At 35.3% G+C, this 24,846-nt stretch overlaps 6 protein-coding genes across 7 annotated transcripts; 3 read left to right on the top strand and 3 right to left on the bottom strand.

Moving 5' to 3' along the window:
• Window positions 1-155: 155 nt before the first annotated feature.
• Window positions 156-7,691, bottom strand: LOC115442050 (vang-like protein 1). Of its 2 annotated transcripts, none has more exons than XM_030167008.2 (5): window positions 7,082-7,691; window positions 5,296-6,270; window positions 4,462-4,655; window positions 4,168-4,280; window positions 156-4,058 (listed from the first exon to the last, which is right to left on the bottom strand). In XM_030167008.2, the coding sequence occupies exons 1-5, from the start codon at window positions 7,162-7,164 to the stop codon at window positions 3,750-3,752; spliced, it is 1,674 nt and encodes a 557-aa protein (XP_030022868.1). In that variant the 5' UTR covers window positions 7,165-7,691; the 3' UTR covers window positions 156-3,749. The 2 variants fall into 2 exon arrangements, with proteins under 2 accessions (XP_030022868.1, XP_030022869.1); XM_030167009.2 differs by having other exon boundaries at window positions 4,471-4,655; window positions 7,082-7,689.
• A 190-nt stretch (window positions 7,692-7,881) lies between these two features.
• LOC115442040 lies at window positions 7,882-13,188 on the top strand. The gene is made up of 4 exons (XM_030166996.2): window positions 7,882-8,420; window positions 9,137-10,062; window positions 11,970-12,105; window positions 12,457-13,188. Exons 1-4 carry the CDS (start codon window positions 7,946-7,948, stop codon window positions 12,741-12,743), a joined length of 1,824 nt encoding a protein of 607 aa, XP_030022856.2. The 5' UTR covers window positions 7,882-7,945; the 3' UTR covers window positions 12,744-13,188.
• Window positions 13,189-13,404: 216 nt separating this feature from the next.
• On the bottom strand, window positions 13,405-20,063 carry LOC115442049 (SCY1-like protein 2). The gene is made up of 6 exons (XM_030167007.2): window positions 19,848-20,063; window positions 18,560-19,395; window positions 17,806-18,478; window positions 16,939-17,158; window positions 16,031-16,228; window positions 13,405-15,567 (listed from the first exon to the last, which is right to left on the bottom strand). The coding sequence occupies exons 1-6, from the start codon at window positions 19,972-19,974 to the stop codon at window positions 15,075-15,077; spliced, it is 2,547 nt and encodes an 848-aa protein (XP_030022867.2). The 5' UTR covers window positions 19,975-20,063; the 3' UTR covers window positions 13,405-15,074.
• A 264-nt stretch (window positions 20,064-20,327) lies between these two features.
• Window positions 20,328-21,176, top strand: LOC115442066 (TM2 domain-containing protein CG11103). Its single transcript, XM_030167029.2, has one exon. It carries the CDS (start codon window positions 20,424-20,426, stop codon window positions 20,973-20,975), a length of 552 nt encoding a protein of 183 aa, XP_030022889.1. The 5' UTR covers window positions 20,328-20,423; the 3' UTR covers window positions 20,976-21,176.
• A 722-nt stretch (window positions 21,177-21,898) lies between these two features.
• On the bottom strand, window positions 21,899-23,349 carry LOC115442061 (40S ribosomal protein S13). Its single transcript, XM_030167020.2, has 3 exons — window positions 23,136-23,349; window positions 22,859-22,986; window positions 21,899-22,226 (listed from the first exon to the last, which is right to left on the bottom strand). The coding sequence occupies exons 1-3, from the start codon at window positions 23,156-23,158 to the stop codon at window positions 21,922-21,924; spliced, it is 456 nt and encodes a 151-aa protein (XP_030022880.1). The 5' UTR covers window positions 23,159-23,349; the 3' UTR covers window positions 21,899-21,921.
• Window positions 23,350-23,902: 553 nt separating this feature from the next.
• Window positions 23,903-24,521, top strand: LOC115442071 (NADH dehydrogenase [ubiquinone] 1 beta subcomplex subunit 4). Its single transcript, XM_030167033.2, has 2 exons — window positions 23,903-24,147; window positions 24,253-24,521. The coding sequence occupies exons 1-2, from the start codon at window positions 24,010-24,012 to the stop codon at window positions 24,463-24,465; spliced, it is 351 nt and encodes a 116-aa protein (XP_030022893.1). The 5' UTR covers window positions 23,903-24,009; the 3' UTR covers window positions 24,466-24,521.
• Window positions 24,522-24,846: the final 325 nt, after the last annotated feature.

Here is a 24,846-nt window from a genome sequence, read left to right as displayed (position 1 = left end):
GATATGGCAATAAATGCGTGTGCGCGTTACTATCGCATTAATAATATAAGTAAAAAAATATATTAATATACGATTTTAATCTAAGCGTTTAAGTTAGGAATTCGTGAGTGGGAATTTCTTTCTTTACAATATACATTGGTATTAAGATAAAAACATTTCAAAATTCACATTATATATTTAAAAAATACAAAGTGTACAAATCATTATACAATGAATACAATGTTGTGCATAATTGATTTACTATGAGGCGTTTGTTTTGTGCTTCTGACAATACGTCAAATTGAACAATTTACATTTATTTTAAGTCAGTCAAGTTTATGTGTTTAGATTACAAAAAAGTCTTAGTTTTGAATTAACTGTAATAATTGTTACATATACACATTTTTAAAACAATCGGCAAGAGGTTACGCAGCAACGACTTAGGGCCCGGCCACAAGCGCGGCGAGACCGGAGGCGCGATGTGCGGCGCGGCGTACGACGCGGTTTGCGATGGTATGCCACAGCTCGACTAGTTGCGACCACGGACGAATTTATAATTTTTAAAAATGGTGCCATCAAAAGTGGCTGTCAGTTCTATCAAGTATTTTAATAAATTGTTCAATATTCATTATGAATTCACTACGAACTCGCGATAAAAACAAAATATTTTGTTTCGTTTGCCGAAGCCGCCGCGCGCGCCGCTGTGAGCTGTGGCTCAGTTTTTAGGGGGTCCCGGGTCCCCATAATACACCACTGTATTAATAAAAATATGTAACGGCAAGATGAATTCTTATTTACATAAAAATATCGTAAATTTCATGAATTACGACACCTTGTAGAGCTACTATAAAATTTATCAAACAAGACGCGTTTCGTCTTTTTTTATTAATTCAAAACTAACAGCTTTATATATTAATTCAAACACATAAATAATAGTTTAACTTACACCGCGTTACATCTCATTACTAAAGATATTCGACCAAAACTATTCAGTAAAATAAATATACGCCAAAAAGACAGCCATGATACCAATTTAAGATGCAAGTATTTTGTGTGAATTAGGAAATACTGATAACTTTCGATGCCACAATCATCATCATCATCAATCGCAGGATGTCCACTGCTGAACATGAGCCTCCACTAATATTTCCAGATCGACCTATTGGAAAAGGCCCGCATTCAGAGACCCCTTGCGACTTTTATGAAGTCATCTGTCCACCTCGCGGGTGGACATCCGACGCTGCGCTTGCCAGGTCGTAATGCCACAATGCGTAATCCCAAATTTTTTGCAAAATGCTTGATTTTCGCGGCAAATATTTTACATTCGGCTCTTGAGTAACGCGGTATAACTTCACTTGTAATTATCTGACAATCGTCATCTCTTCTACACAATCTCGTTCAAACCTAATCCAATCAGTAATACGATTCACATTTAATTGTTTTGTTTCGCTTACATTTACATTTTCTTACACTTTATATCTAAGCAGGCACAAGCATCTTACAAAGGCTATTTTTAAACACGTGTTGCTCGCCAGGGCCCTAATGAGAAGTATATTTTGGGCGCCAATTATTTTAAATTTATAATGTCGATTACTTTTAGTTCATTAGTAATTTGCGATATAAACACCCATGATTAATGTTTATTTTTATAAAAAAATACAAACAATTTTTTATTAGGACCCAGTAACATTAACAATCCGTGACTTGATCATTTTTACATCCAATACGCGAAGCCAATACAAATTTTGATCTTATGATATGTTACAACTATGGTTTTAAGCAGTCTTTGGTCAGATTAGCAAAAAATTTATATTATATAATTTCGAAAATTGATTCTGTAATTATTCTGAGCACAACCTTACATAACTTACATGGAAATGTGTAAAGATATCAAAAATGTCATGAAAAGCAGTCTTAAATATGTCAGCATAAACATTCAGGCTTTTCATTTACAAAATGCTCAAGTCTTTAAAAGATAAAATTAGTTCTAAAAAATACACAAAATAATCTCTTGAAAACAGCTGGGGGATTGGCACCCCAAAAACGCCTAAATACTGTACTTACTGTACAATAATAAGGCATTGTTTTTTGTAAATGTATTACAGAGTATTAAATCACAGAAACATCTGTCTGTATGTTGCACTGCAACAGTATGGAATATTTAATAAATATCAAAAACTAACCTATGATATGACTGTTAAACTATTAAAGATATATTTGAGATGCATACTAGTTGTCACAGATTACGTTTAAAAACACAGTAATGGAATAATACAAATGGAATTTATTACTCCGACGCGGAGTGGAAATCACATTAAAAATTTGTTTTAAATCAACAAATTATACTAAAATAATAGTATGTTACGAAACAGTCGGAAATGTTAAGGAGCAAAAAGATCTTGAGACCCATAATAAAATTTAATAAATAATAATAATCGCCCTAATTGACATTTCATTTTAAATCCAGACGAATTTCAGTGAAAACTTATAAAATAAAACAATATGAGTATAAACAAAATAACAACAGCCATACTTTAGCGCTCATTTCAATATAAGGGCGTAGATTTCTTTCTAACTCAATATAACGTTATGAAAGATATCTTAGCTCGTAAATAAAAAGTCATGTGAAACTAAAATTTCTGTCTGCCAAAATTCCTATTTTAAGACCTAACTCTGATCGCTCTTTAACATTTCTTTCCAAATTGGTCCTAATAACTTAAATCCTAAATCATGTGATGAACACATTTGAAATGTATGACACAAAATGTACAATTATAAATTAAACTAAAATTATATTGTAAATTACACAATGCCCGCTGAATTGAGAGCAAACCCCATCTACAAACCGCTATGACCAATACAGCTATTATCATTTATACATGGGCTCGGTATACGCCGAAAGGGGCCTTGACCCCTAACAATTAAATATTATAAAAGTTTCAAACCTTAAAACATTATATCTCCATACGAAATAGTTGATCTCATAGCTCTATTGATTTCACAGTAAGAGACAGAGATGATGGGCATTGTTCTTTTAAATGCAGTCTAGTCTTTACAGAATATGTCAAAATTTGAGCTTAAAACTTAATCGAGATTCTCAAACTGAGATTGCACACTTTAATCCCTTAATAAAACCATTTTATTTTACATTTTATCTTTGTTATAGAGAGAAATTTGAATGCAGAAACAAGTTGGTGATGGTTATTTGTCTCTAATATAATTTTACAAAATTAACTTATTTATTAAAATGAGTAAATTTTCTAATAATCTCCTAAGAAAGCTAGCGTCTGCACTGCGCTACAATTTATTAAACTACATTAGAAAAGACAGCAATGGTCAGGCATTAGACACTAAAATAAATAAATGGGTGACTGACTTTTACCGCTGCATGTTAGCATATCACAGGTGCATGAAGCTTATTTGACATTATCTTTCTTTTGAATTTCAAAAAATATCCCAACCTACACAGGCCTGAACATGCAAATACTTTTTCATTAGTATCAGTATCTATAAGAAAGGTTGGTCCCACCCAAAAATGTACCCAAATTTTTAACCCAAAATTGTTGTAAAATTTTTCTTTGATTCAATATGAACTACCTTTCGAGAATTGACAGGCCCCCGAAGATCTTTTAATATGATGCCATTCACCTTCTCCAAACAAATTCCCCGAATACAACTCTCCCAATGCCCGACTTTTGCTGACCAAACTAAAACCACTCCGTATGTCATACCAGCCTGTCATCATCGTCATTCTCCCAATATTCTTCCTGTCAAACGGACGTCTCTGAGTTAAGCCTTAGAACAAACCTGTTGCTCTTGGGGTCTACTACTTCTTCCGACAAGCTGAACTTGGGAAGTTGTTTTATTGTACATATTAGTGAAATGTCGCCTTGCCTCAGTTGAAACTCGATGTTGTCTGCCAGTGGACGGGCAAGTAGCTCGTCGGAGATAAGCGACCACCGCTGGATGGGCCGGGTTTCTTGGTCAGCGGAGAGGACTGGTCCTTCCACGAGGAATGGTTCAAGAAACGCGCGCGGTGATGCGTCTTGCGATAGACAGCGGCCGAGATGTGCTAGCACCTGGAAATGATATTATGGTATGGTATGCTTTTTTTTATCCATTGTGACCAGTATCAGTAGTCCATACAAATTACTTATAAATGGCAAAAGTAATATATAATATGCTCACCGAGTCCGCGGAATGTCTAGGCTGTTGCCGCGTGGCGCGCAAGTACTTCTGCAGCGCGCGCGCCAACGATGGAAATACAGCTTGTGCTGCTTCCCGCGGACCTAAGGCACCACCTGGAAAATCATGAATATTACAAATAGTAATAACTTTTATGATGACCTCAATTTTCTAGGTTCTACTAATCACATTCTTCAATTTCTCAAAATTGACGATTTTGTCATCAGCACAATTAGAGCATGACAGGTTATAATATTTCTAAAATCTAGTGTACATTTTAGAGCATAAAGACTCTACCATCCTGACCATTAGCGCTGGATACGCGCACGCGGCGGACATGCGCGAAGGCGTCTTCGGCGGCGCTGAGAAGCCGCGCGCGACGCTTGCGCACGCGCCTCTCGCGCTCCGCCTCCTCGTAGTAGCGCTCGTTGTGCGCCGAGCCAGAGTCGCGCCGCCGCCCAGCGCTGCCCGTACACGAACCAGTCGTCGACCTGACAACAATTACATGTTTAGCCGATAGCTTATGCCATGCGAGGTGAAACATAAGTTAAAAATTTTTAACTAACCGGCACTACATACAATTGAATAATCATAAAAATCACATTACATATAAAAATAAAAACGTCATAAACACTACATGCGTTCACACTGTTAATAAAAGCGATGTACGCGGATTGTTGTCACGTCTTATACACGTGACGTGGTCGGAATAGTAATGGGGCCTTAAAAATATAACTATTCCAAGAAAGATTCATGTTAAGATTGCGTGTTAACTACGATTATATTATCGTCGGAATATTTAATGAAACAGTCCAGATGCTGATGGAAGAATAATACATTATGTATGTAAACTACAATATACCAATCAGTCCATAATACCTATAGTGCAATATCTGTCAGGGTTTCTGTTCTGACTTATGACACTAGAGCATATTTCTACACCCTTAAGTAAAGGTAACAAATCAACTTTGTAAATGTGTGGACACAACCTCTTTAGTTTCATAATAATTATAATTAAAATACAAACTTGCAATTACCATCTTATGAAACTTAAATATTTGTCAGCCTAAGATAAATTGTAGAAACTAACATCAAACTTCAGATGCCTTTTATTGGTAAAAATAAACTTACCTAGCCTGTCCTGGGGGTCCATTGGTATTAGATCCGTCAACTTCATAGAACTTAATACTTGACTGAGCTTTCCGCTGACTCTTGGATATTGGTATTTTTTCCAAATATGGATTATATATTGGAAACTCTGTATAATATTTCTGCAACACCCACACAGCTGCCCTTTGTATACTCAATTGTCCTATTGCATAGGACCTGCTTTCTCCATCGGGACTCCTGACAATTTTTATATAATATACAGGCTCCAGATGCCTTATTTCCATTAATATTACTGCTATATAATGTATGAAGAGCAATGTGTCTGAGAAACTCGATACATATGATACCAAAGAGTTGTAATCTGTTGCTTCATCACCAACTGCCAGAGCTTTAGTTGCCTCTGTTATTTGAACTATATAGAAAAGCCAATATGAGAATATGCACACAGCTAAAATGACTAATGTAACTGCTCTGAAGACAAATATTCTTGGTAATATCGCATTTCGTGGCCTTATAAATACAGCCCAAACTCCAATTGCCAATAAAACTAATTTAAAAGCTAATGAAAGCAAGATTCCTTTACATTCTGCTGCACAGGCTAGGAGCTGCATCCTCTGACTGGGCTGTATTGCTATGTTATCAGTGAATCCGGGGAAAAATCCTATTTTGGGCAGCACCACCATAGCCAGAGGGCTTACAAAAGACACAAACGACAGCCCAAGTGCTATTGTTGATCCAAAGTATCTGGAGCAAACAAATCCCAGACCACTGTCTGATTCCACGGGCCAGTTACTAACATCTTCCATTGATTGGGAGCCTTCAGAGGTGTTTCCGGTGACTGCAGTTGTGTTTTCACCCCAGTTTTCATCCTGTGGAAGTATTTGTACTTCAATAACTTCCTGTCCATCCCGACCCATATCAGGATTGATATTGACACTGGTTTGGAATGGTGCCATCGTATTATCGCCACCTTCTTTCCTTTGAGACTTTGTACTCCTGCAGAATTGTTAATGAATACATTAATAATTAAATTTATGAGTTTCAGCAATGCACAATTTAATTTAATGACAACAGTACAAATAGAAAATTTTGTAGTTAACATGTCCCAAGAGAAATCAAATCAGATCTGAGAAATTATTATTATTGATTGCAACTTGAAACTGGCAATGGCTTGCCCTAGATATGCTTCATTTAATACTTTCTCTGTATTATTTCTGTATTTGTATCTACAAAGAAATATTATTTAATTGCCATCATTGTTTGTATTCCGAAAAGCAAATTTACAATTCTTTCTTAATTAAAATTACAGTTAAACCAGTTTTGATCACAAATATTTTTCTTCCTCACCCTTAGTTATAAGGCTCACATAACATTCTCCCCTTTATAATACATTATTGGCAGAACTCTGATATGTAAATTGAGTATTTTCTGCTTACACACCAACCAAGAGGAATTATACCAACTGTACTTTTTATTTACATAATATGATTATTTAATTATTTTATGACAGTGAACAGTTATAATTCTAGTAGTAAATTTATTTTGGTAAACTCTTGCTCAAATATATGCAAACTTTATATATAAAAATAAATGAGCTAATGTATGTACATTTAAATGTGTTCGATTTAAATTCAGTACTTATCTAAACTGATGTCGAGAAGGGACATTTTTAAAGGGTATCTAATAGGTACTAATATGTACATCCATGGTACCAATGTAGAAAGTAAACAGGAACAAAACAATATTGTGCATAAAATAAACAATCAGAGTAATTAATCTCCAACGGTCACCAGTAAAGTAAACATACCGGGTGCTTCTATGCGTGTGTCGGTGACGAGAGCTGCGGCGTGACCGACTACTCAGCTCCGATCTCACAGACTCCGTCTCCATGATCCCGTCTCCTGATGTATTCTGCCAGGAACCTTTTCCTTCAATTCACCCATCAGCACACTCCCGGATAAACCCAAAACCTACCATTAAATATAGGTAATCACTGGCAATTATGCCCGCAGTCACGGCATCTGAACACGCAATAACCACGCCACTTTTCCGCTTTTCACACAGAAAACGGAAAATTTATTTACAAAAAAACAACATTTGGACTATCTTTTTTCTGGTTTTTGTATATTTTAACAATAAAACGTTGTCATATTTGATAAAAATGTATAAATTCCAATAGGAGCGTCTTTACGAATGTCGATCAAACGGATTCATGTTAAAATACCCAGTGATGTACAAAAACGCCTTTTGACTTAATCAAATATCGGTTATCTCGTTCTTTCTTGAACGCGTTAGTATAGCACAACCTTTCTATCTCGCTTCTGCATGTGACTTCTTTATTTTGCTGGCTTTCATTTTTTTTATTACGCGTTCAGAAATTTGATTCCATTAAATTATTACCAAATTATTTTTTTACATTTTATTTTCCTTAATAAACATATAATAAATTATGGAAGTTTATATTTATCAAATAATGCGTTTGAATAACAAAAATATTTAACATTATTCAGTTTACGTATAATAAACTAAAATGGATTGGCGGTGATTTCAAAAATATAGCACAAGTGATTACACGAAATGATAAAAGATAAGATAACACACCCATACCACACTGATAACCCATTCACTAATCATTAGTTACGAACATGAAGTTATTGTTTATTTAAAAATAATGGAAAATCCTAGAGTCCCCGATACCAACCAAGTAGAAAGAGGTGACAACAGAGTAGAAGACCTACACCTTGACAGGGTTGTAGCTTCGCAGCCTGAAATCGGTCCTACGCCCCCTGACGGCGGGTATGGGTGGCTTATTGTAGTGACCGCGGTCATTTATCACATCACAGTACCAGCTCTGTTATCACTATATGGGTTGATTATTCTGAAAGGTATCCGAGAAGAAGACCATGAAGAAAATGAGCTGATGAGACTATGGGACGTCGACATCGCCCTGGTGCCAGTGATCATGGTGGTCATAAGGCTGCTGTTGGAATCGTGGTGCCGTGCTGTGGTGAAAATATTCAACATGCCCAGGTTTATGGCCCTGGCTGGTCTTTGCATGACAGTGGCCGGCGTCCTGCTATCCAGCTACTCCACAGATGCGGATACCAATGATCACATCATCAATATATTCTCAGGAATATTTCTGGGTAAGTAGGTACCTAATAAGTATTTTTAAATTGGTTTATTTTAAACGTTTCTGATTTCATTTACATTTTGAAATTTATATTTCTACTAAGGTAAATAGGTTAAGGTGGTACGTATTTATTATAGTCAGCACAAAATTATTTATATTATGATGATTTCAAACAATCAAAGCAGGATACGTATATAGTGGTAGATCTGTGTACTGGATTTTGTTAGCAGATATCTATATAGTGTTGAAGTCTTTAGCATCATAATGAAAACACAAGCACGTGAAGATAAAATGACGTCAACATAATTACCTACTTGGTACATGCGGAATATTTTTTACATGTAACAAACACAAAATAAATTTACATGTTAATAAACACACAAAACTACCAATTGTTTGAACAGCTCAACACTCTCTTTGTTCTATAACTCGTGATGTATTTGCACAGCTGGCCAGTGGCACTCAACGTTTCGCACGCTTATCTAAACAAGAATAAAAATGCAATAAAATTTATAAAAGCTCACGCCCGTAACCGTGAAGGGTCAGACAGAGGTCGCACTGCACATAGATCCCTTATTTGTTTGTTTTTCATGTCAGACTCACATAAATATTGCCCGATCCGAGGATTCAACTCCACGCCGCTCTAATGTCTTAGCCTTAATAAGTCTGCTGTCAGACCAGTAAGGTCATAATCGTTTTATTTATTGTGTTTATGATTTTGATTTCTAGGCATCGGATGTGCTTTAACCGGTCAACAGACTGAAGTCATCATAACACACTTCTTCAGAGACAAATTGACGATGGCTCAAAGAATAGTACGCATGGCACCTTCTGTCGGAAACTGCGTGATTCCTATCCTAATTGGTTACTTATGCACAATTTACACAGGAGACGTTGTCGTCATGATTTACGGAGCTATTATTATGCAAAACTGTGTTTTCTTAGCTTCATACACTCGACCAGTTTACATAGAAAAAGTAATTCGGAGCACTTACAACATGTTAAGAGACGCGATGGAAGATGACGATGAAGTTATATTTTCTAATCAAAGACGCAACGCTGAAGAGAGAGAACGAGCTCAAAGAGCCGCTGAAACAGAGGAGCCAGTTCCCAGAACAACACAAGATGAAGACGCGGCGGATGTCGTTGTCTTTAAATCTAGAAGGAATGCTAAAGAAATTCTAGATCCATCGATGCAAAATAGAGAAAACGGCAACCAATCCCGTTTTTCTTCAGACTTCGGTTCGATGTTCGATGGTGCTAATTCAAATAGATTCTCGTCAAATTTTGCAGACTCATCTAGCAGATTCTCATCTGATTTTGGGGCTTTGGATATAGCTGATTATGGGAGGGTTAGTGGCTATCAGGAACTCGAGAGTATAGACAGAGATGGTCAGGTTCCTCAGCCCTTGTACAGAGAGACTACAGTGAACGCTCCACAAGCCGTTGTGTTTGCGGACGAGATGACTCCGGGAACAGCGAGAAGAACGGCGTCACTGAAGAAGAACTTCATTACAATCACAAATATGCTTTTGGATATAAATTTCTATTTGTACGCATTACTACATTTATGCACGACATTTTCGATTCTTGTACTTGGAGTGGTGTTCCCGCCTCTTATTTGGGAACAGAACCCTTCAATGAATATTTGGCAGGTTAGTATTGTTTTAATTAGAATAGTAAAATTATTTAAATCAGCATTTGAATGCTTAATTAAATGCAACCTATTTCAAAGACAACATTTAAATACCGGGCGCAGCGTTATTAATAATGTTTTTTTTTTATTTAAGTAATTTAATAATTTCTTAATTGCAAAATTTGTGATGAGTAACGATAGTACGAAGAATGTACCGCTCTTTATCAATGTAACAATGAATAATGATCGCGTTATATTCATTTATCAGTAACGTGGTAAATCAATGGGGGTATTCTCCCGGACTTTATTTCTAGTAACTGTATACTTGATGTCAAATAGGACAAATCTTGCACTGTCCGTGTAAGTACAGGTTATCTATCTAAAGTAGCAAACGAGAAACGCACGCCAATTGCATGTCGCCCGAAAGTCTTCAGCAATATTGGCTTTGTTCTTGCAGTGTAACTAACTCTAAACCGGCCAATCCACCGCAGCCGTACTGTAATTGCAATCGAATATTAGTTTATGAAATTATATTTCAAAAATACTTCAGACTTCTGCATCTAATGCAGATGATTCATCGGGATTTACGAGTCGTTTCAAAGCTGCAACAAACAAATTGAAAGAAATATCGTAACTTTGTTTAACCACATCATAGTTTACATCATTAATATCGGCTTTATTTACCGTTAGATACCTATTCCAATAGATCAAAAGATAAAAGATGCGTAGGTACCTATATACGTTATAGATTTAATGTAAGGAAGTACTTTTTTTATATCTGTTCTAGAAAATAGTAAATATTTTCTAACTGCATGCGATATGTCTGCAATTATGAAGGAGTAGCGATGTCCAACTTGTAAAAAAAATCCCTGAGCTATCTATCTGATAATGTGATAGAACCTTTTGTTATATTGAACACGTACTTATACCAATGACAATTAAGTTTTCTTGAAATCGAAACACTTCAGGGATGAACCCTAAGTACAGCATTTATTGCTTCTACAATAAATGCTGTACTCCTCTCAAAGCCAATAAATTTGAATACGTACTACTATTACCTGGAATAGGTACTTACCAATCATTATTATTGCTCCCAACACCTCGACTTAGCATATCTAAATTGCCTAAGAGTTTCAATAAAGTACCTACACGACCACGAGGACAATGACGCGATCATAACAAAGTATTATTATGAATGTCTTATCGGTAAACACCTCAGACGTATCGTTCGATGAATCAATACTGCAGTAATGTAAAATCTTCGTGGAAATTATGGCTATCATTAACATGATGCAATTATTAAGAAGTCATTAATTAAGATAACATTTTTTTAACATTTCCTCATCATTTATTTAACTAAATGATGCCAAATACATGTCACCCGATATGTTGGTAGAAGTTGCCTAAAACTTTAAAATTTTAGCTCCAAAATTATTATTTGACCAATAGATATTCTTCCTCGCAACCACTTATAACATCCGGAAAACAACCTTCGAATTCAGAATATTAGAACAACTCAGAATTTTAAATAATTTCCTAGCGCTTCACTTGTCAAAGCTTAAGTTTCAGAATTCTCCGTAAATAAATGATCTACCAGTGGCGAAAGGTCCTTATAAGCCGATTCCTGTCGGCTTCCCTTTATGTAGAATTTAATTATCATTAGAATGAATTGCTGACCGCATTTATGCATATAAATGTCAGGTGTCAGGTTCCCTTTAGAAGAATTTCACCTTTCGCCACTGTGACCTACATCTTATAAACAGTTGCAAAAAGAGACTGATCTTACATAATTAGGTGAAATACACATACAAAACAGTTGTACCTAGAGAGATAGACTCACACAAAAAACCTACCACGGACCTAGTGTTCCGGTTGTGCTGCATTTATGACCGCTTTTTTATATAATCTCCTTTTATTTTCCTTCAGGTGTCCACATTAATCGCAGTGGCACACGGGTCAGCGCTGTGTTTCATAATGCTGTGCATCGTGCTGCCTAAATCGATCAACGAAAAGGAGAGACTGTGTGCCGCTTTCTGTGTGGCTGGGGCTATTGGCTTCTATGGTAAATACTATGTTTTTAGGCTGTTATATGCATATATAAAAAATCAGTTATCATGCACATGATAAAATTTAGATTCAACATGACATTTTTATCCTTATTATTAATGCAATATATTATCATGTATCGAATGGATATTGCAGGACTTGGGGTTCAAAGCTGACTAGTGAACTTCAGTTTCTCAATATTCTAAAGCAATTGTATTTCGATATAGTACTATAACTGGAACATTCCCTTGTTTCCTGTCATTAGCAATTCCTTTGAGCAGTACTTTCGAAATCCAAAATCATCTTCTAGAGCCACATTGGAATCATGAGATAAATTATTTTTCACGTTATACTCTACTTATTCCAGGAATAACACTGACCAGCGGCAAGAGCCTGCTGGTAGTGTGGTGCATGCTCGCCAGTTTCGCCACCGCAGCATCCAGCATACTCCAACAGCCTTTATACAACAGCACACTAAACGAATTCGACACAACAGCCACAATGACAGCGTCAAACGCGATAGTCGCCATCTTTATTATGATTTGGTCCCTCACACACAATTACGAGTACAAGACTTGTTTCTTGACAGCCAGCGTGCTGCAGACTGTTACTGCTTGTATGTTCTTTGCGCTGTCTTTTAGGAGGCGAAGGTAGATTCAGGGTTCTTAGAATTACTATGTAATTAGAGGTTTTAGATTAGGAAATACGAAATAATTCTAGAGTAAGCCACAAAAAGCAGCTCCTCATATTAGGGGTAGTTACTCCAAATAAAACTAAAACTTGTGCTCCATTATACAATAGAAAGTATGACATTTTTTTATATGTGGAAACATACAAGTTTGGTACAAAATGGGGTATTTCACATTTTACACAATAAGGTAAAGGCAAAATGTGTAAAATACATATCTACTCCAAAGTGAAATATAGGGTGCACTACCTTCTGCTATGTAATACTTTACCAATTTCCAAGACTATGCTAAACCACAATAAGTATTATGGAAATATAAATATATATACTAGCGTAATATAATTTAATTGTAAGTAAATAATATATTGATTTATGACACGATTTAATTGTAATAAAAATACATAAACTTTTCTTCCATTTATTTTAAAAAGAGATCAATTTATGACAGAATCCATAAATAAATATATAATTATAGCTCACATAGATTTAATAAACAGAAATACATTATATTAGTATGTATAATGTATGCATTAGAAAATAGTCAACATAAGTCAAAATTTACCATTTCAACGATAAGTACTTACAACTTAAAATTGACTACCTTATACGAAAATAATACGAGTGCTATCAATTCATACTATGCTGTAATTAAAGCAAATGATATGTTGTCGCATCCCACGACGAGCAAGAAAACCCAAATAGAAGTTTGTACATTTTAAAGTAATAATCAACAAAAACTGTCATTTACCTTTTCTCACCTGTAACAAATAATTAACTAACCCAAGAGCGTCAGTAATAGTTCTGACCCCACCCATTTTTTCTATTAAAGAGGGCAAATAAGGAAGTAGATGGCTTGATGGTGAGTGATCTCCGTACCCGCACGAGGCTATTCATGTGCGGTCGGTCTCCACTCTCCACACGAATGCACTCCCCTGCACGGGGGGATATTTGTCGCGGCTCTAGGTTAAGCGTGTATGCCTCTTGGTTGCCAAATTCACATTGAGGTCTATAAAGGCTCGCGAAGATCTTCCTTCCTTCTCCCCTTCGCCCATTCTAATATAGTTCCTTTTCCTTACCCCCACACTTCCTTCCCAGCTATCCCTTCCCCATTCCTCTAGGGACTGCCATGGTTGCTTAGCCAGGGGATCACCTGTACATCATTCGCAGGGTACCGTACGGTGATAATCACGGTGGCACCACAAAAAAAAAGTGGTCTCCGTAGTCCAGCAACATGTAAAGTATCAGAGGAATCTATTCAGTCTAATCTGCCATGGATGCCTCAACATAATTGTGGAACTCTCAAGTATCAAGACTCCCCCGAGATGGATAGTCTCAAATAAAAAACTTATTGAAATTATTATATGTACCTTCGTACAATAAATACTATAATTAAATAGGAATGTATAACTAGTCTTATAAGCTTTAAGCGTTACATTATATAAAACAAAATTGTAAGTTTGATCTTCCATTTTTATCAGCCGTTCAATTCATTTCAACATATCAGTATTTTTATACCTTTATAACCTCCCCTTAACATAAAGGACAGTCAAACCAGCTAATAAACAACAAAACAGCACAATGGCGTTAAATAAAAATAAGTCGAAGTCGCATGTTCAATAATATTGGCGGTTGGGAGAATCTTAAATTTAAGGAAAGAGGAATGCAATTAGCTTTGAAATTAAAAATAAATACTGATAACCACTGATAATAAAAAAAAAGAAAGCGTAATATCAGCAACATTTAAGTGGATTCAGAGGAATTTCTTGCAATTCCGGTAAGCACATAGTCACCGTACAATGTACACTCACTCATAAGAACCTACTTATGACTTTGTACGAGCTGCAACCAAACCTATTCTCATATACATAGATATATCTGTTTAATATCTACAGAATTAATGAAACGAATTAAATATTCAATTCGAACAATCAATGGATTAAAATAACCGAACTAAATGCTTATTATTTCATCTTGTAAAAGGAAAATATTATAAGCAATTCAGTTTGAGCCCATCTACAAATTATTTACTTTTGAGATTATGAGATAGATTAGGCACTTGCTTCATGCTGATTACTTTAGCAAATTGCGATATTTGTAAGGACCAAAATCCTTTTAACTCTTTCCTCCATGATTTAATTGACCCATCTTCTATTTGAAAATGACTATTATTAAGCACACAAGAGTACAAAAATATGATTGTAGTGACTACAAAATAATTCGGAAGAAATAATACAATCAAGACGTTTCAAGTCCAGCAGCACATTACAAGAACATTCAAAACCTGTTTCACTCCTAAACTAATTCAATAAATCCATCATCTCACTATCACTGAGTTTTTTAACATTATTATTTGACGTACTCTGAGTAGGTAATAGAGATTCGAACGCTGACCAATCCTGTTTTACCTTTTGATTTTGGGTTTGGTTGTTGGACCATTTGTTGTTGAAATTTGGGTTTGAGGCTGACCACCCTGGCATTAGTGCCAACTGGTTGTCAAAGTTTGACGTGTTTTGACTTTGGTAGACGAAAGAACCTGAGTTTTGTGGGCGTGTAGGAGCTGGCAACATCGCGTTATGGGTCATGTTACCCATTAATGGTGGGTGGTAATTGGGTGAGGTGATGTTTTGTGTGCTTTGTGGATACTTCTGTGTGGACAGTTGTGAGAGGTTTGTCTGGAGGAGGGAGGATGTGAGGTCCACGGCCCTGTGAGTTGGCTTCGGAGGTGCTGCGATTGGCATAGGAGGCGGTTGCTGAGTGAACCTCTTTACTGTCTCTTGCTGTTGTGCTATCCTGTAATTATTAGAAAAAATAATAATGCTTAGTTTGATGAAGATCCGTATGATTGTTAATTAATACGAAAAAGGTGGGTCTCATCACCTGGCGGACACTGAGCCTATGGCCTTTCGGGCATACTTTGGACATAGAAGACTGGGATGATGAGTATGCTGGGGGCTTTTTGTGTATAGTCTTTATACACTTACTACCTTCGGTCCCAGGACAAAGGGCAAATAAATTATTTTCTTTATTTATTACTTTCAGAAAATAAATTCAAAGTATTAATCATGTAAAATTTATCTAAAATATTATGGCTGATTCCTTCTAATGCAATATTTGTTAATATAAATTATAAGAAACAATTTGGACGGGCTGTTTGCATAATCATAAAATCACACAATTTATTGTACATCTTGAAACTAAATCCCATGTACCCTATTAAAATAATTAAAATACTGAAGTTCTAAAATATCCATACCTCTGTTTCTCCTCAATAGTCATCGAACCCGGTACATCCGCCATATTCGGTACAATGGGTTCTGGTTTCTCTGGCTTGGTGTTGTTGAATGAGAATGTGTCTATGCCCAGCCCGGTAAACATCTTGTCTATGTCCGTTTGTGGCTGCGGCGCCGGTACCAACGTGTCTGATGTCGTTGATAATGCGTGTTCCATTACTCTGGAGAGAAAAAGAAATTGTGGATAGAGATCGCCATAAGACGACGCGATAGCTGGCGAAATTTGGGACAGATACATAACCGAACCTTGGAAAGGAAAATGGTGTAGGGAGACAGACGTGCAACACCTCAGCGCAATGGTCATAATGCGTGCACAATGCAACCACGAGGCCGTCTATTTCTTATTAATCACATCAAATTTAAAAAAAATAAAATCCTATTGACATAAATTAAACTACCTTCAAATACAACGAAAAATTAAACATTATTTAACATTACAAATGTATACTGGTAACCAATGTTGAAGTTGGTGACTAATAAAATTGCTAGCAAATCTAGATAAATATATGAACAAAATATGGAAATAATATAAATAGTTCAGTTTCAATTAGTCATAGACTCCAAAATTGGTAATCAGTATATTCTATTATGTTAAATTATTCTTTGAGATTGTTTAAGGCGGTTTAATGTTTGCTATTTCAAATCAATACCAAAATGGACCAATCAAAACATAGTTATTTTGACATGCTTACAAATGACTTACTTTGATTAGTTTATCTTATGTTTATTCGGATTGTTTATCTGATCGAAGATTAAGATCATTAAGTAGTTATTGCCTACTCCATATAATATTATATTAAAACAACGGACTAATTAGGTGTACGAAAAAAATACACGAAAGCATATTAAAAATATAGAATTAAATACTCACTTAGACTCATTCTGTATTGAGTTCAGCTGCTCCAACTTGGCCCTGTGCTCGGTCTCTACCTTGGACACCATCTGCTTGACGAGCGTCACCAGTGCGTTAAATTGGTTTAGCGTGAGGCCGTTTTCCACGCATAGCGGGATCAGGAACGGCAGCACCTTCGTCGCGAGCACCTCTTTTGTGATTCCCAGCTTCTTGTGGCCGAGGGCTAGCTTGTATATACCTAGGGGGTGGAGTGAATTGTAAATGGAGGTATTGATACTATGTAATTGCAAAAAAAATTGTAATTTTTCTTAATAATACGTTAAGACCATGTGGTTTGTGAACTTTGCTAGTTTAGAACCTAGCTTACAATAAAAAATAACAAACATTTTAAATAATGCAATCCTAAAAATTATTCTCATCTTATTATAAAACTTCTTGATTAGGTAACAAGACATTATGCCAGACTGCATTCAACCTGCCCTCCACTGCATCAGTAATATTTACTACCAAGTTTATTCCCATATGCTTGATTATGGAATATACATATTTCCTGTATGGTGATTAATGAACGAAACATAATTCTGATAAGTTTATCTATCCGGAAATATACAGGCACGGCGATATATAGTTTCTCAATGTTTGTAAATAATATATTTATACATTTTTAAACAGAAAATTCATTCAAAATATAATATTTATGTAGGATTTTAAATGCAGGGGCAAAAACGCATATGTGATGAAGGCTAAACATACTTGTATAAACAATAATATGAGAATTATTGTATAATAATAAAATGATTATTATAAACTAAAAACAATGTACAATGTGTGTTCAAAAATACTTGCAGTATATATCGCACAAGTCAGAAAAGAATCAAAACATACCTAAAATCCCCATTAAGACCGCGGGCTCCCTCGACGGTATTTGCGGTAAAAACGGTATAATCTCGTCAAGCACCAACCATTTGTCCAAATGCTCCAACAATTTGCCCAAACACAGCAAACAGTTCACACGCACAGAAATGTAATTTGTGTTCATACATAACTTTTTTATACGCGGGAGCAGCGCATTTTTCATAGCAGGATAGTCTATGAGAGAGGCAAATGTTGGCAAAACAGACAAGCACAACTCCTGAATTTGTTGAGCGTCAGACTCCAAAGCCCGATACAACATTGGCAATATATCAGTCTTCACTTCTTCACCAGGAGTTAGTTTTAATAACAGTTCCATTTTCTGCATAAATATTAACAAAATCTGTATCGGATCTTGTATCAACATTACCGGTTTTAAAACTGGGAGTATGTACTTAACATATTCCTCTTTAGAACAGTTTTCAGCTATTAGAAGAACATTTGGTAACACAAATGGTACCATTGGTGGATTAATGAACTCTTTTGTGAGGCAGGGGAGTATGCGATATATGCATATTCGTTGGGGCATTTTCTGGATGATCTGTGGTAGACCTTTGTAAAATTGAGATTTTTGTAAATTATCCCATTGGAATAACGAGTCTAAGTAGTTGAGGGTTTTTACACCAACATCTTCAAAATAAGGTATCTGGAAAATAAAATAAAAAATCAAACAAATGCTAATTATAGCCAAGAACAATTTGTGTAACTAAAAGATTGCTGGTTTTACCTTCACAAACTGATGTGGATCAGGCCTTAATTCTGGTGTAACATTTAACATTAATTTGACGTAATCTCTCAACCCCTCTGCCACACAAGCTAACCGAGATGCTGGAAGACTCCGAATTTCATTCACAAATCTTTTAAATTTCATGTAGTCTGTACCAATATTCCCTAAAGTTGCATGTCCTGTGCTATGTACAGCATATATAACCATCCCTAGGGAATAAATATCACTAGTCGGAGAATGGGATGCAGATAGAATGTACTCTGGGGCTAAGTAATCTAGTATTGGTTGTGTCAATGGATGCATAGCCTGGCAGTACTCTGTGAACGGCCAAAACGGTGCAGAACCAGATGAACTCTGATTTGCAATGCAGAAGTCAAAACCGAATATCTTCCAAGCACCCTGCTGGTTCACAATAATAGATTCTGGACAAATGTTGCGATGAAGTAATTTAACATCGTTGTGTAAGAAGGCTAGACCTTCTGCAATCTGCATTAGTCCATATTTGATTTCCAATTCATAGAGTTTGTAATTTACCAAGTGTGTGGGAGTGGGCTGGGGCATGTTTTCTGTGTTTCCCAGTATGTTTGCGAGACTTGCAAACACAGGCTCTGTGGCAAATGCTAAACTCTCTCTGCTTTCCTCGATGCTGTGCTGTACAGTTAATATTTGGGGATGCCGTAGCTTTGTCAATTGGGTGATTCCTCGTTTCAAAGTTTCCAACATAATATCCCTGTCCCCTTTCTGCCATCTGTCCAGTTGTTTCTTTTCAAATACAAAAATGGATGCTTCCTGTTTAGTTGATTTTTTGTAGCCTTTGTATATCTTCCAGAGCAAACCTACGTGGGAAGATTTTTAAATAAGATTATTTTAAATTAATTCCTTTTTATGAAATATTCTACAGTATTTATTTTATAATAAATATTATAAGAATTTTTGTGTAACTGTATATTATATTTTAAAATATATTTGTTTTATCAGCATTGTTGCATGATTTTTTTTGTCTAGTTTTAACTATGCAATGCAGCAGAGTTTATCTATTACGTTTGACTACGTTAAGCACAGTCACGGATGAATACGGTTTAACAATACCTATCAGTTCACTACATAATTAAATAAAATAAGTATGTATATAAAACTCGATCTAAATAATTTATTAACATAAACAACCCCTCTAACACCTAAATATTACCTCTGTATTTACTTTTCCAGCATATTTAAAACATAATACCTAGAAACTGCAAATCTAAAGCTACTAAGTATACATATAAAATATTGATGACCAAATTACCAGGTCCAGCGCTAGCGACGTATTGTGTGGCTTCAAATTCCCTTGTCACAGGATTTCCTGGCAAAACTCCAGACAATTGAGACACTGTATTGCTCACCGACGAGTAGAACTTATTAAAAACTTCCATTTTATAACACTTTTCAGCCTTTTGTTGAGAAAAATAAAACCATTACGAATTCGACCCGAAATTAAGAAATGTCAATAGAACTTGACATAGCATTGACGTTAGGTACTTGTTTCGTTCATAAACGCATTATGTAGGTACAAACTGCACTCAACATTAATTATATGATAGAAAAATCAAGTCTATTTAATTTTCTGCTTTCATTTCATTTTTGGCCCATTACTATAGTTTATCAATTCTTACATAAAAAAAATGCCAGTGAATTAGGTATCAATTGCATTATTTTATGTTGATAGCAATTATTCCAAGGAGATTGCGTGCGTCACGTTTGACTGACTTGAATTCTAGTTGTCTCTGATTAGAATCTGACATCTGACAACTATTGGTGTCAAGTCAAATTGCACAGTTATGTTGTTTTTATTTATAAATATGTAATCACGGTCGTGTTAAATATGAAACATGCTAAGAAGTTGATCGTAGTGCTATCTGTAATAGTCATAGCACTTCCATGTAGTTCCAGTGAGAGTGATCCGTATGCTAAAGAACCATATCAACCATTGGGTCCTCTAGTGAAATGTAGTTTCTTACCCCTAGAATTCCTTGAGTGCGACGAACCTATTGACCACAAAGGTAACACGTCCGCTAAAAACTCTACCGGATTTGGGTGCACTAAATTTGGTGGCGTCAGATACGATTCAGTTGAGAAAACAAGACTGCAGTGCAAAGCATTGGATGGCATCGAATGTTTTGGTCCCAGGAGCTTCCCACGTGACGGATTCCCTTGCGTGCGGTACTCGGGGCACTATTTCACCACTACCTTAATATATAGCATACTGCTTGGATTCCTAGGCATGGACAGATTCTGTCTTGGACAGACAGGAACGGCAGTGGGGAAACTACTTACATTAGGAGGTTTAGGTATATGGTGGATTGTTGACGTCGTCTTACTGATAACTAATAGTCTTCACCCAGAGGATGGCAGTAATTGGAACCCTTATGTTTAAGTTGTATTTTAGTATTGTTCCTACATTGTTATAATTTGTGGATTCTCTCACCTGAATCATCAGTCTACTGAATGTCATGTCATAGAAGCTCATATATTATTTTGTCATGTATAAAGTTTAGGCCTTGCGGGCGATTGTGATATTTTTCATAAAATGAATGTAAATAAATTTATCTAATAAAAATATTATTGTTAAATCTCATTCTTGTTTTATTTTCTGTCTTTTAGGCACATTAAATGGAAACTATAAAGGGAAAAAACATAATTTAAAAATGGTTACTTTATTTTAAAATAATGCCTTTGTTCAGACTTGTCAGTTATAGGCACAGTAATATACCTAACTAAATAGTATACTTTTCCCTATCCATACATTATAATGAATCATATACATGAACATAATGTGAAATAAATCTTAATTGTCTTGATGTAATAGGCTAGTTTTGATATTATATTGAATCAATCTTATGTTAATAATTATATTTAAAAACAATTTTCCATTGCCTATTAATTTATTAAAAATATAGGTAATAATTTATTCTGATACTGTTGACATTACTATATCTTTAACAAACTAACCAAGATGAACTACAATATTAACAATGGCAATCACAAAAGTTAATTACTATATCATTTTGAGTCTTTCAATTGTAATTTACACTAGAATCAATGTTAGTCTCTTCAGAAAAAGAACATCTCATTAGTGTTTATTTATTTCTTGCAATATACATTATGCAACTATTTTTGATCCCTATATAACTATAATTTATATACCTAATATACATTAGACTCATCAAATATACATCTAAAAGATTTTATTTTATTTGGGAATCAAATTCACCTCGGTTCCAGACTACCTTAGGGCCACAAAAAGCAACATAATGAATATAATCTTCTAAAAGTAAGATAAAAAATTAAACAACAGAATATGTTACATAAATTTTATTAACTTAAGCCACAAGAGCCGAAGCAGTGCTTGACTCGTATTTCCAGTTGGGTGGCAGCACACTCTTTATCTTGTAGTAACGGGCTAGCCTGTGGATTCTGGACTCAACGAGAATCAGCCTGAATTTGCTGTCCCTGTCCTTCCTGTTGCGCTCCAAGTGCTTCCTCATGGCGACAGCCTTCTTAATCAGGTAGTAGAGGTCCTCAGGTAGGTCAGGGGCAAGACCCATAGCTTTCATGATACGCAGGATCTTCTTGCCAGTGACAAATCTGACTTGAGCGACACCATGGGAATCCCTAAGCATGACACCTGAAATTTGAATTTGGAATATACTGACTGGTTGTTAGCCATGGAATTTCATAAACTTAAAATGAACTATTCTTATTATGTTTGAAATATTTCAGGTTTATACAACAAAGATTGCATATTGTCAACAATATTCCTAGCAGAAACTTAGAACAGCCATATATCTATAATTATCGTCTTATTGACATCATTTACATTTGTCAAAAGCTAATGTTTAAAGTGTGGGCTAAAATTTAATAAGAGTTTATCAAAGGGTGGTGAAAAAACTTTCTAAAAATCCTTAACCTGAGATAAAAGTTATTGCTGCACTATGTAAGAATCCCAGATCATCCCTTGGACTTGTCGAATCAATACATCAAGATAGTTATAAATATTTACGCAAAAGATACATATGATGTTAAATGAGAATACAGGAAAATTAAAAAAAAGTGTGCGCCTAAATGTCCTATCTCATGTTTTCTTGTATTAGAACTCATGGAAAGTAAATATTTCTTATCATTTTACAAAGCATGAGCTGGAGATAAAAACATGAAATAGAGTTTGAAGTCAGAAAATATAAAACTTGTCATAAGAGACAAATCGTGTACACTATAATAAAAAAATACAAAACTTTTATAGAGTCCATGGCTACGTACCAATTTGTGAGGGGGTGAGACCCTTTTTGCCAAGCTTGAAAATCTGTTCCTTGACATCGTCAGCGGTAAGTTTCAGCCATGTAGGGACGCTGCGGCGATACGGCAACGCCGATTGGGAAATACCCTTACTGAAAACATAAAATGAAGCGGTTCATACACAGGCCATGTGGTGACAGCGGCAAGGTTATGTTTCCATCACTACGGAAATTTTGACCGCGTAAAAAATACACAATCGTTAAAACACATTTTACACTATCAAATTAACACATCAAATTACCCAGGTGCGTGCATACGACCCATGCTGGCAGATTTTTATAAAATCGCCGATCTGACAACGACAACAAGAGAAACCAAAAAGATGGCAGCCGGAAGAACGACGACCTATGTTTTCTCAAATCATTCTTTTTTTTTATTTATTTATTATGGCTCGGGAAACTTATCCATTGAGCCGACAAATCATTCACTCATTCCAGTGTTTCCACTCATGATTTGGATTTTATCATGTAATCAAAATGGATTATTCCTAAAATTCTACTAATAAATGAACCAGGTTATAATAAATTGAATAGTTTTTATTAAAAAAAATGTTGGTATAACTCACGAAGATTATACGTAAAACCCTAAATTCGATTTTCGATTTTTCGATTCAAAGAGTAAAATAATAATTATTTTACTGGTGCTTCTCCTAAAACGTGCGGCACGATTCAGATCATATTTAATTTAAATATCATCCAGATTTCGGCACAAAAAAGGGTAAACACGATAAGGGTAAATTAATATGCTATTTTAAACACGTGGGGAATACGAGATTATATCTTTTCGATTGTTGACTTAAACTATACAGATGTAGCCATTTCGCTCCGAAAAAGTAACAAATCCATCAAAATGGTTACATTGATTTATTCATCATTTGTGATTCATGTCCATATCTGAATTCCGACATTAGATTTATTATGTACTAGATTAATTTTTTTTTCGTAATACATAGTACGTGCAATGAAAATAGTTTTGTTACGCAGCTAAATGTCTTGGCTGAGTCCATAGTCCCTAGCCTATTTAAAAATATATTTGTCAAAATCATTTGACATTTGTGTAATAAAAACTTCTCGTCCCTCGATCTTCTTGGATTCCAGCGAGTGTTTTCCTTAATAATGGCTGAGAAATATGGAATTTCGGAGGCAGAACTTAATCTCATCAAAGTACAAGCCGCCAGGCGTGCTACTATGAGACAAGAGTTTATGAAACAGAAGACTCACCCTTGGAAACACGCTGCGGAAGCTGGCTATGTTGTGAGTTGAAGTAAATTACGTAATTTATTATTATAATATATTATTACACAAAAAAAAATGATGATTAGTGTTGAGTGTTCCACTATAAATTACTCATTCTTTCAGTTCGATCCTGCCATCCAGAAGTTTATGTCTATGAAGGTTACGCAGTTCGACAATTTTACTCCTAACAAGAGGACAAGTTTATTTGGCTTTGGCGCTATTATCTTACCTATGTTTGTTTACGGATACTTTGTTTGGAAGGACAGAACTGACCGTGAAAAGAAAATAAGGTCTGGAGAGCTACGCTACAAAGACAGGATGTTTAAATTAGCTTAGTTTTGTGTTGAAACAATTTAAATCAAACTGTAGAAATATATTAATTTAATTGTAAATTTTTTTATTCTTCTAAAATTTCTGTCACTGGCTGGTTCAAGGTATTATTATTTATTCCTGATACTTTTTTTTGACATGTTATTAATATGAATTTGACATTCTTGTGCTAAACAGTAATTTATGGCTGCATATAAAAATGTCTACTTATGGATTCTCTGATTTAGAATGCAAAATAATTTTAAACCAAGTAAAGAGACGGGCAAAATACAGAGAGGAGTTTTTGAGAATGAAGTCAGACCCTTGTAAACACTCTAAGGAGGCAGGATTTGTTGTAAGTTGTCCAATAGCAATATTATGTGGAGAATCAGACAGCTAGTTTTTAGT

This window comes from Manduca sexta, chromosome 19 (assembly GCF_014839805.1).
Source record: "Manduca sexta isolate Smith_Timp_Sample1 chromosome 19, JHU_Msex_v1.0, whole genome shotgun sequence".
NCBI classification, from domain to species: Eukaryota; Metazoa; Arthropoda; class Insecta; order Lepidoptera; family Sphingidae; genus Manduca; species Manduca sexta.
Note: the sequence above shows the minus strand (reverse complement) of the source record. Positions and strands in the feature narration are given on the sequence as shown.